Source organism: Mirounga angustirostris, unplaced genomic scaffold, assembly GCF_029215605.1.
Source record: "Mirounga angustirostris isolate CCGP_5_RB_7025 unplaced genomic scaffold, mMirAng1.0.hap1 SCAF_11, whole genome shotgun sequence".
Lineage (NCBI taxonomy): Eukaryota > Metazoa > Chordata > Mammalia > Carnivora > Phocidae > Mirounga > Mirounga angustirostris.
This window is the reverse complement of record NW_026991719.1, coordinates 12,297,270-12,312,994: the sequence shown is the minus strand read 5'-3', so window position 1 is coordinate 12,312,994 and position 15,725 is coordinate 12,297,270. Positions and strand designations below refer to the sequence as shown.

Below are 15,725 nucleotides of genomic sequence, written 5' to 3'. Positions count from 1 at the left end.
TATGCCACTCTGGTTTGTGCATATCAATTTAGCTTCAGATTCATGTAACTGGGAATATTAATCTCCTAATGTTATCAGACTTAGTAAGATCAGCAATAAAAAATATTCAGATCTGGAGTTTCCTTAAGATCACCAGTCTGGAAAATTATATCACAATTGCTGGCTTGAGAACTTGCCAGTTAGGTATCATATTATTTTGTTTTGTTTTTGGGTTTTGTTTTTTGTGGGGTTTTTTTTGGCAGTGGTTCTTTTTTTTTTTTTTTTAAGATTTTATTTATTTACTTGCCAGAGAGAGAGAGAGAGGCAGGCAGAGGGAGAGGGAGAAGCAGGCTCCCTGATGAGCAGAGAGCCCAATGCGGGGCTTGATCCATAACCCTGGGATCATGACCTGAGCTAAAGGCAGAAGCTTAACCATTTGAGCCACCCAGGCGCCCCTGAGCAGTGGTTCTTAAAGTGTGGTCCCTGAGCCAGTGGCATCAGCAGCACCTGAAAACTTGTTAGAAATGGAATTTTTGGGGCACCTGGGTGACTCACCTGCCTTCAGCTCAGGTCATGATCCCGGGGTCCTGGGTTCAAGTCCCGCATCGGGCTCCCTGCTCAGGGGGAAGCCTGCTCCCTCTCCCACTCTCTCTCCCACTCCCTCTCCCACTCCCTCTGCTTGTGTTCCCCCTCTTGCTGTCTATCTCTCTGTCAAATAAATAAATAAAATCTTTAAAAAAAAAAAGAGCTCGGTTACTGCATGCTAAGCTTTTCAATGACTAACTTGGAGCCTCTCAGCCCCAGCGCTGTTGACATTTGAGGCTGGATCATTCTCCGTAGGGGACTGTCCTGTGCAATACAGCAGCAGCCCCACCTGCCCCATGCCTAGGCGCCAATATGACAACCACAATGTCTCCAGACACTGCCAAGTGTCCTCCAGGGGATCGGGGGATAAAATTGCTTCGGTCGAGAATCACTGCTCTGGCCTAATATTAAAAGAAGAGTCATTTTCCTGCATTTTATTCAAAGCTCTGGAAACAGGCTTCAGGGAAAAGTGGATGTCCCACATTTGTCTTTAGCTTATTGTTGAGGACTTTGGCAGTGACAGCTTTATCTATTTGAAATGATTGATTCACAAATCCTCATTATTTTAGGCCAGTTTTCTCCTTGGAACAAGTTTATCTTTGGAGATGCAAATTCACAAACTCTAAGCATCTTTTTTTTTACACTTAAAACTGTGACCTTCTACATTGATTCAGTGCTGAATTCCATTACAAGGGCATTTTTATTTAATAATCTCTAAGTAACATATAGACAGGCTAAAGGAATGCTGTACAAGTCCATAATATAGTGTTGACACTAACAGAAGAGTTTTTATCTACTTCATTACAATATTTTAAAAAAATGATCTAAGTAAAATCTGCACTGAAATAAAGTGTAATAATAACCTTTAATACATCCTCCCTCAAGATTCTGTCCCTGGAGAGAAAAGTCGTCATTGCTTCTGGAATTTACTTCCTGGTATCTAAAGAATACACTAATAATTCTATTTTTTGGTTTATGTTAGATGTTATCTATTTTCTTACTGCTAGTGCATGAGGATTTAGCATTATTTCAACATCCCCTCACTTCTGCTCCTCCGTATTCTCAATATAAATATATTACAATTTTTACCTAAATCATCAGTGTTTCACGATGTGCCAACAGTGCTCCGAGACATCCTTGGTGACATCCTCATGCTAATGTCCCCTCTCTTATTGCCCATGTGGGTATATAAACATTCCTTTTTTTTTTTTTTTCATTTAATGGCATTTTGTAAGAGTAGATAAAAGCATATGGCCATCACACATTTAACAGGAAACTAAAACTAAAGCTATTTTTGAAAACTTCTAAAAGATTACATTAAAAATCTCAAAATTTTATTGTTAGAAGGCAAAATCCTTATTTCACCCTCACCTCTTGCATTTAGCATAAATGAAAGCTAGGCACCTTTTTTTTTTTTCCCTAAGAAACAAGTGATGTTAACTAGACGTATTGTGCTGATCATTTCACAAATACATATAAATATCAAATTATGTTGTACACCTTAAGCTAATATAATGTTATATATCAATTATATCTCAATAAAAAATAAATAAAAGGCAGTTTACCAGAAATACTTCATTTGTTCCCCTTCTGTATACTTGGGACACGGTTATTTTTCCTACTTAAGGATAGAACTGTTCTTCTTTCTTCTGACCTTGCTGAGTTTCCTTTATCTGCCTGGGCCATTGAAACCTGGGAAACATCAGGCAGCCTTGCACCATGAAAGTACATGCTCTTGTTCCATGAGAAATTATTTTGTAATAAATGTCTCCTGTACCAAAAAAAGTATAAAATCTGATTTTTAATTTTTCATAAGAAATTATTTTTGTATCATCATTAACAACCAAGAAATCAGGACCACCCAGATAACAAAAGCAGAGGATGAAAAAAGATACCCTATTAACATGACAGATGAAGAAGATACTAGGTGAGAAGAAATATGTATATAGGAAAGCCCACAATTTGGAAAATGTTGGGATCAAAGTCAAGCAGCTACTGTCTTTGTTAGTAATTAACTGCTAATAATAAGAACAATAAGTGCTAATTGTGCATTCACTGTGAAAGACCAAAGCACTTAATACTAAGACTGGGGAAAAACCATCTATAATCTACTGAAAAAGACCATCTGCTTCTATAAATTTTGTTCTTATACACTTGCCAAAAAAAGAGAACATATTAACAAAATAATGGGCCCTGCATTGTTAATTGCTAGGTTGTTTGCAGTTGTGCTGCTATTAGAATTTAATAAGCCATTCCTTCTTCTAAATTAATAAGCAGCCAAGATTATGTAATAGCTGCTTTCAGCTGCTAATTATTTTTCCCATAATTCCTTTCCCTCTCTACCCCCTGCCCCCACCTTTTCTTGGCTAGGAGCACCAGAGACTGCCAATATGTCATCAGCAAGTCTCCTGTCTTCATTTTCAGAACCACAGACCAACATTAGGATCATAACCAATGACTTTAAACTTGTAGGTGGTTAGCTTAGGAACGTTGAGGATATATGTGCTTTGTACGCAAAAAGAGAAAAACAGCACTTGGATTCAGAGGGCAAGGTTTCATTGCATAGTATTCAATCTATCTTTGAACTGGTTAATGGCATCTGTTTTGTGTAGCACGGGAGAAATGGGACATTAACATGTGACTTGGGGCACGACTGGTTAGGAAGCAGAGAGAAATTTGGGCAGGGGGCCTAAAGACCACAGAAAGCCAGCTCTGTGCTTTGTGTCGGCCACTTGTTTTCCAGTATACATTATCCTACATATTTGTAGGAAATTTTCCTAGTAGTATACTAGTGCTTAAAAGGGGAGGTATTATACATTTTTATTTTGCCAAATAAGGGCATTAAAAATGCTCTCAAATCCCTGTTATATACTATCATAGTTTTATAGACCTTTTACCACAAAAAAAGAACAATCCCTAATAAAGGATTCCTTTAAATTGATTAAATTTAGCTTCGTGAAAAACCTAGCATTTCTTTTTCACTTTGGGCCATTAAAAAATTCTGGCGACTATGTTTGGGAACCTCTGCAAAAAGGGCATAGCGCAATAAAAGCAATTTTCCAGCTTCCTTTTAAGAACCTAGGTGACTGGGGTAATGAATACCATTCAACATGAGAAACCCATGGCTGTTCAAGCAAGGTCACTTAATCCCGTGTTTCCCCTTTTCTCATCTGTAAAAGACGAGTCGGACTAGATGATTCATCCATTCTTTTCATTAAAAAAAATATGGACATCCATTATGTGCCAGGCACAATGCTCAGCACTATGGTTCTTAACAAATCTATCATTTTATAGTCCTCATCAGTCAACTCCCACTTATTAGATGTGTTATATACCAGGCAGTGAACTAGGGTGGGACGAAAAATGAATAAAATTCAAGACGCGCTAAACAGAGGCAAATGGACACGTGGGGATGCAGAAATGAATAAAATTCAAGATATGCTAAACAGAGGCTAACGAACATGTGGGTGAAAGAGGGATTCGTTCTTACAGGGTTTGAGGGTGAGGCTTCATAGATGTAACATTTGAGAGGAAGCGCATGCCAGGCAGAGCACGTCTTCGGCAAGGTTAACTGGAACCCAGGCGGCTTTGGGGTGGGGGGGCGGGGGGCGCGACTCCGTGTGAAGGAAGTGGGATCTCAAAGACGAGATGCTGTCTGGGCTTTTCAGCAGAGAACGGACAGTAGTTCATCAGGTCCGCAGCACTGAGGATAGGCGAGGCAAGCCCAGGGAAGAGACACTTGCACAGCTTGGGGCAAAAGGTGTCTAGGGCTGTAGCAGTGCGACAGAAAGGACGGGCTGGATTCCAGGCAGTCTGGAGGCTGAATAATTGCAAAAGGCCCTCTGAACGCGTGCACTAGCTCCACGACAGAGCTGACTTGTTTTCCCCAGAGGTGCAGCACTCCCTCTCTCCCCTCACCATCAGTACGGACAGTCACGCCTCCCCGCCCCACCCTCTTTGGGCACGGAGAGTTATCGGAGCTCGAACTTGGCTCTTCGCGATCCTGACCTTCCCTGCCCCGCAGAGCGGGGTCGACAAAGGGCACCGCAGAACCCTGTCCCCCACCACCAGAGAGCCGGGGAAACCGTCTGCCCGAGTTCCGAAGGCACACGCAGGAGCACGCAGGCGCGCGGGCCTTGGCAGAAGCCCCTTCCGGGTCACGTGGCCTGACTTCCGGCCCGGACCACCCCTCTCCGTAGCGACGCCGCCAATCGGATTTCTTGGACTGTGCGGTCACCTGCCCTGCCTCCGGTGCCGTTGGCGAAGGCCGAGCTGCTTCCCGCGCGTCGCCCAGCCCGCCCCTCCGCTCGCCGCAGCCCCGGCTCCTCCCTCGTCCGGCCCACGGGGCGGGGTCTGTCGGCTCGCCCTCCCCTCGCCGCCTAAGCCTTCCCTCCGCTAACTGGGTCCCCTCCCCACAGCAACACGGCTTCTCTTCCTCAGCCCGGCGACAGGGGCTTCCCCTCGGCCGCCGCCGCCGCCACCGCCGCCGCCAGCCGAGCCCAGCCGCGCCCGCGGCCCGCGGCCGCCGTAAGTCCCGGGGGGCGAGCGGGGGCGTCGGGGACAGGGAGCCGGGAGGGAGGGCTGGGCGCGCCCTCCGCGGCCCCGCGCGCGCCCCGACGACCCCACCCCGCGCCTGGCCGCCCCGGCCCGCCAGTGGGTCGCCGCGCCCGGCAACTCACTTCTCTCCGCGTCCGCGCCCCTCTCCACTCCGCCCCGCTCCCCGAGGATGCGGGGGGCCCCGCGGCACCTGTGGTTCAGGAATCACCTCAAGTTTTGCGGGGCATTTTCGGGAGGGGCCCGCGGCCGGGGGCGGTGGCGGCGGAGGACCCTTGGCGCCCCCTGCGCGGCGGCGAATGCCATTGTCTGCCCGGCTCCTAGCCGGTCACCTCGCCCGGGCTCGGTCAGTGATGGAGTGCGACCCCATGGGGCGGTGGGGTGGCGTCGGAGACGGCCGGACCGAGGAACGCTGGCCCTGAGCCCGCTCCGCGGCTGAGCCTATTGTTTTTAATAACCAATCTCGAGGAATTGAGGTGCCCTGTCATTTGCAAATTGCAAAATCAAAGCATTAGTTTTTAACCGGAGGGAAGGAATACTTGTGCTTCGCAACCGGGTATCGTCCCATGTTGGCACATAATTTATTTTAAAGACTGAATTATTTATTCGTTCTATAAAGTGGTAGGGAGGGGATACAGACAGCCTAGAGCTCATACTCTTTTAGAAAGCAAACCGCCACTCCTCCAGGTCGTCAGGGTCCTAGAATAGGGGTCTTTTATTCTCAAAGTTCTGGTAACGGCTTTACATTCAACGTCCAGTTGATGCTTTACTTGCTGTCCCCCTCCGAATGCCGCTGTCTTAACAGGACTTGTATGGGAGGCACTTTGACATCAAGAATATCGTTCGTTTATTTTGTGCCAGTGAAGGCTTTAAGTGAGGTGTAATAAGCCAACTTTAAATAAAGTTAAATTGCCACATCATAAATTTCTAAATATATTGTTGATGCCCGTTTGGATTAATACAAAAAGCGACAACAATTTCTTAGCGAAATTTAGAGCCCATTTTATTCTAAATTGGCTGTGTAAATTCCCCCACCCCATATTCAGATTTAAGATGGTGTGGTGCATATTAAGAATCGGGCTGGAATCTTACTTGTAGTAACACTGTTAAAGGAACTTAACAGCAGTTACAAGGAAAAAAAAAACCTGTCTGAATTGTACCTTTTTTTGTAGAAACAATGCTTACCTGTTTGCAGTTGGGAAGACCAGTTAGTTGGATTACAAGAAGCTTTCCTTTACAATTAAACATAAATTAATCAACAGATTTGAGGTTCCAAATACATGTATACAAAATAGTTTAAGTAAAATACACTCGAATTCAGCATCCACTCCCATCTGTAGATGCTTTTCAAAAAAATTGTTTTAAATGAGGTATTTTGGGTAATGTCTGCATGTGTGTGACTAAATTTTGGCTTTTTAAGGTTTATATTCTTTCATATTGTTACATTAACCCACTTCTTTATTGTGTATATTTATGTTGGGATTTTTAGAAAGTGAAGATGAGAAGAGATACTTAAGAGTCAGGCTTTTATTAAGAAAAATGTGCATTTATGGTTTTTTTTGTTGAATATATTAGATCTTTTGTTTTGCTTAAAATACGAAAGCATAAACTGAAGAGGGCATTCTGAGTAATAGTCTGAATACAATTCAGCCGGCAACTGAACAGCCTCAGGATGAAAAATAGTTGTAGATCTGCTGTTTCTTTCAAATGTGTTTAAACCAGTTGATGTCAACAATTCTCTTTTGAAGCATACACAGAGTGTGAAATGTAGACAGTAGTTGTCCTAAATTGCAAGAGTTATCTTTCTTTTTCCTCAAAATTTTCACTCCAGCTTTTTACCTTTGTTTTTGTTTTTGTTTTTTTGCCACACACTACTCTCCAAACTTACGTGGAATGGGGTGGGGTGGGGTAGGGTGGGGAGATCTGCATCTGGTAGGTAGGTCTTTCTACAAGAATTTTCCTGCTATTTTAACTGGCATAGAAATACTGATAGCTGCTAATCATTTGTCAGTTAAAGAAAGGCCCTGCCCCCAAAGCTTCTCTATGAACCATGTCATCTTAATCTTTACTGAATCAAAGTGTTGCATGTAATCTTGGTTCTATTTATCTTAACAGATGCAGTTTATGTTGCTTTTTAGTCGTCAGGGAAAGCTTCGACTGCAGAAATGGTATGTCCCACTATCAGACAAAGAGAAGAAAAAGATTACAAGAGAACTTGTTCAAACCGTTTTAGCACGGAAACCTAAAATGTGCAGCTTTCTTGAGTGGCGAGATCTGAAGATTGTTTACAAAAGGTATAATTTTCATTTATCAGAAAGGTGAAATAGGATCAAATGTTCCGTCATTTATAATGTGGTAATGGCAGACTTTTGAGAAATGACATTTATAAATAATGATTAATAAAGATTTAAGTGAAAAAGATTTAAGTTAAAGCTTTGTGTCTTTAAAATAACTGCTGTTTTTATTGATTACCCAGTCAAAAAAAATAAAATCAGGAAAGTTGATTTAAAACTAATTATGTAATTAAAGGCATAAATGATTATTCCTACTTAATAATCTTTTTAGAAAAATTCAGTGAATTTATTTCTTTGCAGGCGAAAATGGGGTCATATTTTAAATGTTGTGAGTAATTCTCTGAATTTAGACAAACCTTTCTTGAAAATCTATAATGACTGATAATTGCCATGCCTTTTTTCTGACTTTTAGAATCTTATGAACACCTTGGATGCAGAGACCATTTCAGTCGTATAGAGGTTTTGAAACTTTATATATATAAGATCTCTTTGTTAGTAGTATTTATTAATTTGAAGTACACTTGTTGCTGTCATGGAGGTGTAATTAGATCTGATAATTTTGCGAAGAATAGATTTTTAAATTTTTGATGTTGCAAAATGACTCATACTGACTTTGAACACTAAACTTTAAAAAAATGTACGTCTTTATTAATATCTGAAAGTCTTTTAATACCCTAAAATAACATTTCTCAAGATTGGGCTAATCAAGGGTTAAAAGAAATATAATTACTTTGTTTCTTCTCCATTTCCCTCCCTTACAAATAATTTACTGTATTTAAGAAGAGTGTTTCTGCATATAAAAAATTGTCTTCTCTAGGGGAAGTGCAGGGAACTAACAGTATGGGCTGCAAGGAGGGTAGAAGAGAAGTCTGGGTTTTATCTCTGTTTCCTTTATTCCCCTCGAGGTGTGGATGGGTTTTTGCGTGGGGGGGGGGTGGAGATGGCAGAGGAGGTGATGGAGGAGATTATAGGACAGAGAGAATGTTTTAAATACCATAGAACTCCTCTTCCCAAAAGAATAAATTTAGTCATCTTTGGGTGATTTTGGTTTAGTACTTGTTGAGAAAACTCATAGCATTTTAGAGCTGGGAGAGGTCTTGGAATAATCTAGTCAGGTGATTGTTTTTATAAAGCTTTTTGCCCAAGCTTAGAACCTTCAGTGAAACAAGTGGAAGTGGAGGTGCTCTCATGAAAACAGGACCGGGATCTCATACCTGTGCTCACTTGGCTTGTACCCTCTGCATAGAGATGGTTCATGAGCTTTAGAACCACTGCTTTTGATTAAATTTCAATTTTATAAAAGGAAGAATTTGGGAGAAGTGACTTGTCCAAGGTCATATTCTAGTTAGTGACTGACAAGGGGGGCTAGAACTCCAATCTGAAGCATGGAGGCAAAGGTTTTAAATGGGGATGAACAAAGCAGATATGCATTTCTGAAAGGATCCTTGTAATTGGAGAATGGGAAGGGGGAGGGCTGAGGCTGGCGCCTGAGAGATCTCTTAGGAGACTGCATTATAGTGAGGCCCTGAAGGAAGACCTCTGCTGTGGGCCCCAGCAGGTGGAGTGAACTGTTACTACAGGTAAGTTTTAGGCTCGGTCGCTGCTAGAGGCCGGGAGAGCAGTGATTGCACATTTCTGGTTCAGCTGACGGTAAACGTGAGGTAGCAGACATGGTGACTTTGAGATGCCTGGTTTTCTCGGGGTGGGCTTGGAAGTCAGGGCGGAAATAAGGCATAAGTGGTAGATCACCAACATTCAAGGGGCAGGCAAAGGGGGAGAGGCTAAGTATAGGGTCAGTAACATCAGGAGGGGGGGAGAGAGTTTTGAAAATTAAGTCACCAGTGCCAAATGTTGCGAAAACAATTAAAGTGAAGAAAGAATCTATTAGGTTTTACAGTGAGAGTTCATAAAATGCCATTTGTCGGAACATTTTCAGTGAAATAGTAGAAACTCTCGAAGAAATGGGGCGAAGCGTGAAGAGGTGGAGACTTTTAAACAGCAAATGTAGACTATTTTGGGAGCTTCTTCAGATGCGAAGAGGTGGTAACCACCCCCACAGACATAGGAGTAAGGGACAGAGTTTTAAAAAAGGTGTGAGAGACTTAAGCTTATTTCTAGATAGGGGAAGGAGTCCCCCGTGTGGAGGAGGAAAATACCAGCAAGGGAATCAATCCCAGGAATTGAGATTCCTGCAGCTGAAGGCAATGGCCTGTGAAAACGGAAGGAAAGGAGGCGCTCGTTGTGTTCCCGCACACAGTATTCAGCCCACCCATCTTGGGCCACCACTTTTTCTTTTAAAGGCTATAAAGGGTAATCTAACCTGACTCTGATACTTGTATCAAGCTCCTATAAATAAAAGGTGCACTTAAAAAAAAAAAAAACAGCTTTATTGAGATAAAATTCACATACAGAAGTTAGAATTTTTAATCAGTTTTTCTATGAATCTGCCCCCATTTCATACTGAAAACCTTATATATCGTATTTAAGAACGTATTCTTTGTTGATATAAACAGGTGATTTTTTCCCCCCCTAGTCCAGCTGGAAGAGAAGACCTTTTAAGCAAAAGAATTCTCACTTAGCTTCTGAGAAATTTTGAACCAGCACTGTCGCTGTTTCTGTCAGCAAGTGATCTTTAGGCCTTCCTTCTTCCATTTGTCTCAGCCACATTCTGTTTGCTGAGCATTTCGCATAATAGTTCCTCCTCTTGGGGAGGGGGGGTCCATAAGGAGACTATAGCTGAAAAAAGAGGCTGAAAATCTGGGGACTTGAGTTCTGTTTGGTTTGAACCTTTAGCTAGTTTCGTGACTTTGAACAAGGCATTTTGTGTGTGTCTCCTCATCTCTGAACTAAATGCTCTTGAAGATCCCTTAAAGATCTCACTATGCTTTTTTGATTCCTGTTTTATGCAGCATGTTATGGAAGAGGCACTAGATTAAAGTTTTACAGTGAATTTAAACATACATATGTCTCCAAATTACTAGTTTGAGAATTTGCCACAGTACTGTATTTTCTTTACTAACAAAAGAATTTTTAATGCCATACCAATGGGTATTGAGACTAGTTTAGTTACATTCACGCCCAGTCAGCTGACACTTAGCTGACTGCGGAGAAGTCATGTGTTTTGAATAGAAGAATAGGCACTTTCAGATGTTCTGAGTGCCAGTAATTAGAGTAAGCCTTAATCCACCCTGCTAAAAATAACCAAACATACCTTTCTTCTTACTAGTCTATTATTAATTTTACTTCAGATTTAGACTTACAAATATGTACTAAGAGAACAAAATGAGCTCATAATTGAATTTTTAAAAAGCGTTTGGTTCTAAAAATAGGGAGTACACTTCAGGTTCTCTTGGTAATCTTTTACTAAATCAGTATAACAGTTTTTCTCTCCCTCTTCAAAGCTCTTAAAATATTGCTTATTCAGTTTTAATTTTTGCCAGGTGCAGGATTACTTTATTTAATACGGTTCCTGGCTATAGTTTTTAATATGAAACTTGGGCTTTGGAGTCAAATTACTATTCCTGGGGAGGTTACTCAGTTAAGCCTGGGTCCCCTATAAATGCAAGTTAATGACAGTATCTTTCTGGGAGAATTGTTGTGAGGATTAAAATGGTAAAATATGCAAAAGCCTTAGCAAACATTTGGTGTCTCACTCAAGAGTGAGGCCTCAGTGAATACTAGCTGTTAACTATTCTGTTTCTTCCATAAGCTTTCTGTAGAGAGGTGCCTTATAATCCTGATAACTAGATAATCACCTACAACAAAGAATTTGTTTAATTGATGGCTCTTTTTCCATTCTGAGTGAAAGCAAACATTTAGGTAGTGTTGCAGGATTTTTATATTTATTTACTTATTTATTTATTTTGTATTGCAAGGTTTTTTTTTGTTTGTTTGTTTGTTTTTTAAAAGATTTTGAGAGAGAGAACAAGCAGGGGGAGCAGCAGAGGGAGAGGGAGAAGCAGGTTCCCCGCTGAGCAGGGAGCCCGATGTGGGACTCTATCCCAGGATCCCAGGATCTTGACCTGAGCCAAAGGCAGATGCTTAACCAACTAAGACACCCAGGTGCCCCTGTACTGCAGGATTTTAAAAATACTGCTTGATGCTTGGATGACACATCATTCCTGGTGATATTTATTTTTTATTTTTTTATTTTTTTTAAGATTTTATTTGAGAGAGAGTGCACACACGCTGTGAGAAGAGACAGAGGGAGAGGGAGAAGCAGGCTTCCCCTTGAGCAGGGAGCCTGATGCGGGGCTTGATCCCAGGACACTGGGATCATGACCTGAGCAGAAGGCAGACGCTTCACTGACTGAGCCACCCAGGCGCCCCAGTCCTGGTGATATTTGAATTAATATTTCTAAATGATTCACACAATTAAGGACAATTGACTAAGTGCTATTTATTTGTAAGTCAAGAGGCAGTACTGTGGATAAGGAGTGAGGATGGTGTAAGCATTAGATTGCTTAACAGTACCATTGTAGAAATGTTGACATTAAGAGTAAAGGAATTTTACCCAAAACTATTAATAAATTCCTTCTAATGGGATTATTTAAATAGCGCTCTGTTCATGTCAGCTAGTCATGTCTGTTTTTTATCTACCATTTTTAACGTCAGTTCCTTTAATATTTAGTTTTCTTGATTTGGGGACTTGTAACATGTCATTTGTATCAATTTCCCCAAATTCAAAACTATTTTGTGAGCATGGATGAGGGAGGATGGAGAGTTGGAATTGCTTTTTTTTTTTTAATTTTAATTTTTAAATTATTTTATTTTAAAGATTATATCTGTCAGAGAGAGAGAGAACGCACACAAGCAGGGGGAGCTGCAGGCAGAGGGAGAAGCAGGCTCCTCACTGAACAAGGAGCCCAATGCGGGAGTCTGTAGGACTCGATCCCAGGACCCCGGGATCATGACCTGAGCCGAAGGCAGACACTTAACCGACTGAGCCACGCAGGCATCCCTAATTCTATTTTTTTAGAGAGAGAGTGAGCACACGTGAGCAGGGCTAGGATGGGGGATGACAGAGGGAGTGATAGAGAGAATCCCAAGCAGACTCCATGCTCAGCGCAGAGCCCGACACAGGGCTCAATCTCCAGACCCTGAGATCATGACCTGAGCCAGAATCAAAAGTTGTATGCTTAACTGAGCCACCCAGGTGCGCCCCCCAACTTGCCTTTTTAAACAGATACACAAAACCATAGGTTAGGAAAGAGGAAGCACTTTGTTAAAGTTGGAGGTGGTGCCCTCTTATGTCCTTCATGCTAATAAGTGAACACATTCGAAAGCCGCCTCTCTAAGCCTGCAGGAGACCTACCATTTTAAATAACTTAATGTATAAGTCAGGTAGAATGGACATGGCAAAAAAGTCAAGCTGTGTATGAAGAGGGACTCCCCAAGGTGGAGTGGGAGGGAAAAGGTCTGAAGATCAGATTTCTTGTCCCAGAGCAACCACTTGGCAGACCCTGTACTCCTGGGCCTTGTTTTTTTCCCCCCCCCCCCCCCCCACCATCAAGAATGATGGTGCTTGCTGTTGGAAAGATCAAATAATTGATCTTTATTTGATCAATTTGATAATAGAGCATTCTGTAAATATTATTCTCATACTGAAAAGCAGGAATTCATTGAATTCCAAAACTGAGATTGTGTGTGTGTATTATTTTCCATTAATGCTTTAAGTAGTAATTGCTCGTTGTGTTTTCTAAAAATCACTTAAATGCTCCTCAGTGAAAATTACAGTCGAAACTGAGACTTGTTTAGAATGTCTTAGGTTTTCTGTTTGTTTGTTTGTTTTTCCAAAAGCTTTTAATGCACTTAAACCATTTGAAAATGGTCTTTTAATCCTCCTCAAAAGACTTGGTCATTGTTTGCTATGCCTCAAGGTTGTATGTTAAGTTTGACTTCCTTGGGTCAAGTATAATGTAGTCCCATGTGCTAGAATCCTAATTTGGAAGAGAATATGAGTTTTCCAATCTTAATATTCAAGAGGTAGATAACCTAAACTTCCATTTAACAGGTAGAACTTGGAAAATTTGATAATAGGTCTCCGTTTCCCCTGTTCTCTTTCTCTGACTTCTGTAATAACTTAGAACTGTTCTTTTCTTGGAGTTGATTCCAGAGTCCTAGAAACCTTCTTAAAAACAGTTCTATGCCGTTAGGAGTCAAGATAGTAGTTACCCTTGGTGGCAGGTTGTGACCTCATGGGTTAGGAGCGGGGATTCAGGAGTTCCATAATCTGTTTCTTGATCAGGGTGCTGGTACATGGGTGGGCACTTTGAGAACTCCTCAAGTTTTCTTGTGTTCTTCTCTGTTGTATATATTACACTTCAGCAAAACATTTCAGGCATTGCCTTCACATTGACAATATCTTCAATAAGTCCTTCAGTCGGAGAGTTTATCTTCTTCCCTGTTTATTTGTAGTTTGAATTAATCACACAGTGCCTTTTGTTTTAATTAGGTAAACATAAGATTATATTTCATACAATTTAGGACCATTATATTTCATTCATTGTATTCCATAACTGGGTCCAGCTATGTTTTAGAATATTCATAGAAGGCAGCCTGAAAGAAAAAGACCAAAATGAGTTACTCTTTCTACGTTTCTAGATGGTATGATTGAGTGATTGTTTTTTGGGTTTTTTGGCTTTTTGCTTGCCTGTACTTTTCAAACTTTCTCTACATACATTCATTCCTTTTATAGTGTAGGAGGAAAATAATCTATACTATTGTAAAAGGAGAAATAAACTGTGTAAGTATGGGATCTTTCACAATAGGATATGAAAACATTTATAGAGTAAAATTTTTTCCACATTTGCTTTGTTACAGATACGCTAGTCTGTATTTTTGCTGTGCTATTGAGGATCAGGACAATGAGCTAATTACCCTGGAAATAATTCATCGTTATGTGGAATTACTTGACAAGTATTTTGGCAGTGTGAGTATTATTTTGTTTTAGGAAATTGAGTGCCATAGTATTTTTTTAAAATCTTTTCTGTAACAAGTTTATTATTTGATTGTCTTGGGGATTCTGTTTGAAAGTAACTGCAGGGGAGGGAAGGGCTGACTATCTCTTGCCAGCAGGCCCAGTCAGTTCACTGCTGGAATGCTTGACCTGATGGCCCTGCTCATTTAATGATGATTGTGAGAATGAGGTTTAAAATAGTGAAACAGAAAGGAGTTCAACTGCAAAAATTAATATTCTGGAAGTGCTTAGTATAGAATTTAGATTTGGTAAGCAGTTATAATCACATTATTCAGGAAATATGTATTTAAAAAAGATCATTGTTTATGAGTAGAGATGAGTAGAGAATTATTAAGTTGCCCATGGTGGGAGCTTCCAGAATCAGGTCTTACTTAGTTTGTAGGCCTTGTGTTTCCAAGTACTTGAGATTTGAAAATTAAGCTGACTAAATCATTGATGCTTAGTTATTAGCAAGATTGTCATTTTTAGAAAGAATTAAGATCGATTCACTCTGATCAGATTTTATTCACTACCTGATGGTGGGTAAGTATCTTTTGCTTTCTTCAGTTTTAACATTGTTTTTCTTGCTTTTCAGGTGTGTGAACTTGATATCATCTTTAATTTTGAGAAGGCTTATTTTATTTTGGATGAGTTTCTTTTGGGAGGGGAAGTTCAGGAAACATCCAAGAAAAATGTCCTTAAAGCAATTGAGCAGGCTGATCTACTGCAGGAGGTAAGCTAATTGGAGTTCTCTTTATTAGACGTTAGCATGTTTTGCTATTGCTAGGGAAGTCTCAGTTATGTTCCCTCATTCTTAAAGTTTCAGAAATTACTCTGAAGCATGCTTGGCATGTAGTGTCCATGAGCAGTATACTGATTGGAGTATGTGTCAGTCACATCAGCTTAGTTATCTGTGGATGGATTGTTTGCTTTAGAGATGGTCTGTCATATTGATGGCCCATTTTTGGAACCCAAAACACTAGAGTCTAAATGTTTAGAGGACAGACCAAGAAGGGAAAAGATTTGTCCAACAGTAATTTGAGAACTCTCCATTCATTGTTCTGATTACTGCAGGTAACCCCTTTTCGCATTAGTGTGGATGGATAATCAACTGATTGTGAGACTGTCATTTTCATCCCAGATTGGTTCATATTTTCACCTCATGTCTATTAAGTGCAAACGTAGCCAAGCAAATGATAGTGTTATAATTACACCCTTTGTAGAACTCTCTAGTTTTGTGTTAGCAAAACTAACTAAAAAGTATTTGGCCTTTTCTTTGCTCTTTTTAAAGATTTTATTTATCTATTTATCTGAGAGAAAGAGAACAAGAGCACAAGTGGGGGAGGGGCAGAGGC

General features: G+C 40.9%; 1 protein-coding gene across 8 annotated transcripts in view; it reads left to right on the top strand.

Annotated features, from left to right (window-relative positions):
• Positions 1-4,924: 4,924 nt before the first annotated feature.
• Positions 4,925-15,725, top strand: part of AP1S2 (adaptor related protein complex 1 subunit sigma 2) — a 37,937-nt gene continuing 27,136 nt past the window's right edge. For 2 of the 8 annotated variants that reach the window (XR_010406045.1, XR_010406046.1), the window contains exons 1-4: positions 5,126-5,464; positions 7,234-7,412; positions 14,235-14,343; positions 14,966-15,103. Coding sequence is in view for 6 of the 8 variants with exons in the window: in XM_064573802.1 (XP_064429872.1) it covers positions 5,291-5,464; positions 7,234-7,412; positions 14,235-14,343; positions 14,966-15,103 (600 nt within the window). In the remaining 2 variants the exon portion in view is untranslated. Of the gene's footprint in view, positions 5,092-5,123; positions 5,465-7,233; positions 7,413-14,234; positions 14,344-14,965; positions 15,104-15,725 lie in introns of those variants that run through there. The other 6 variants (XM_064573806.1, XM_045875151.3, XM_064573802.1 and 3 more) reach the window with 6 other exon arrangements.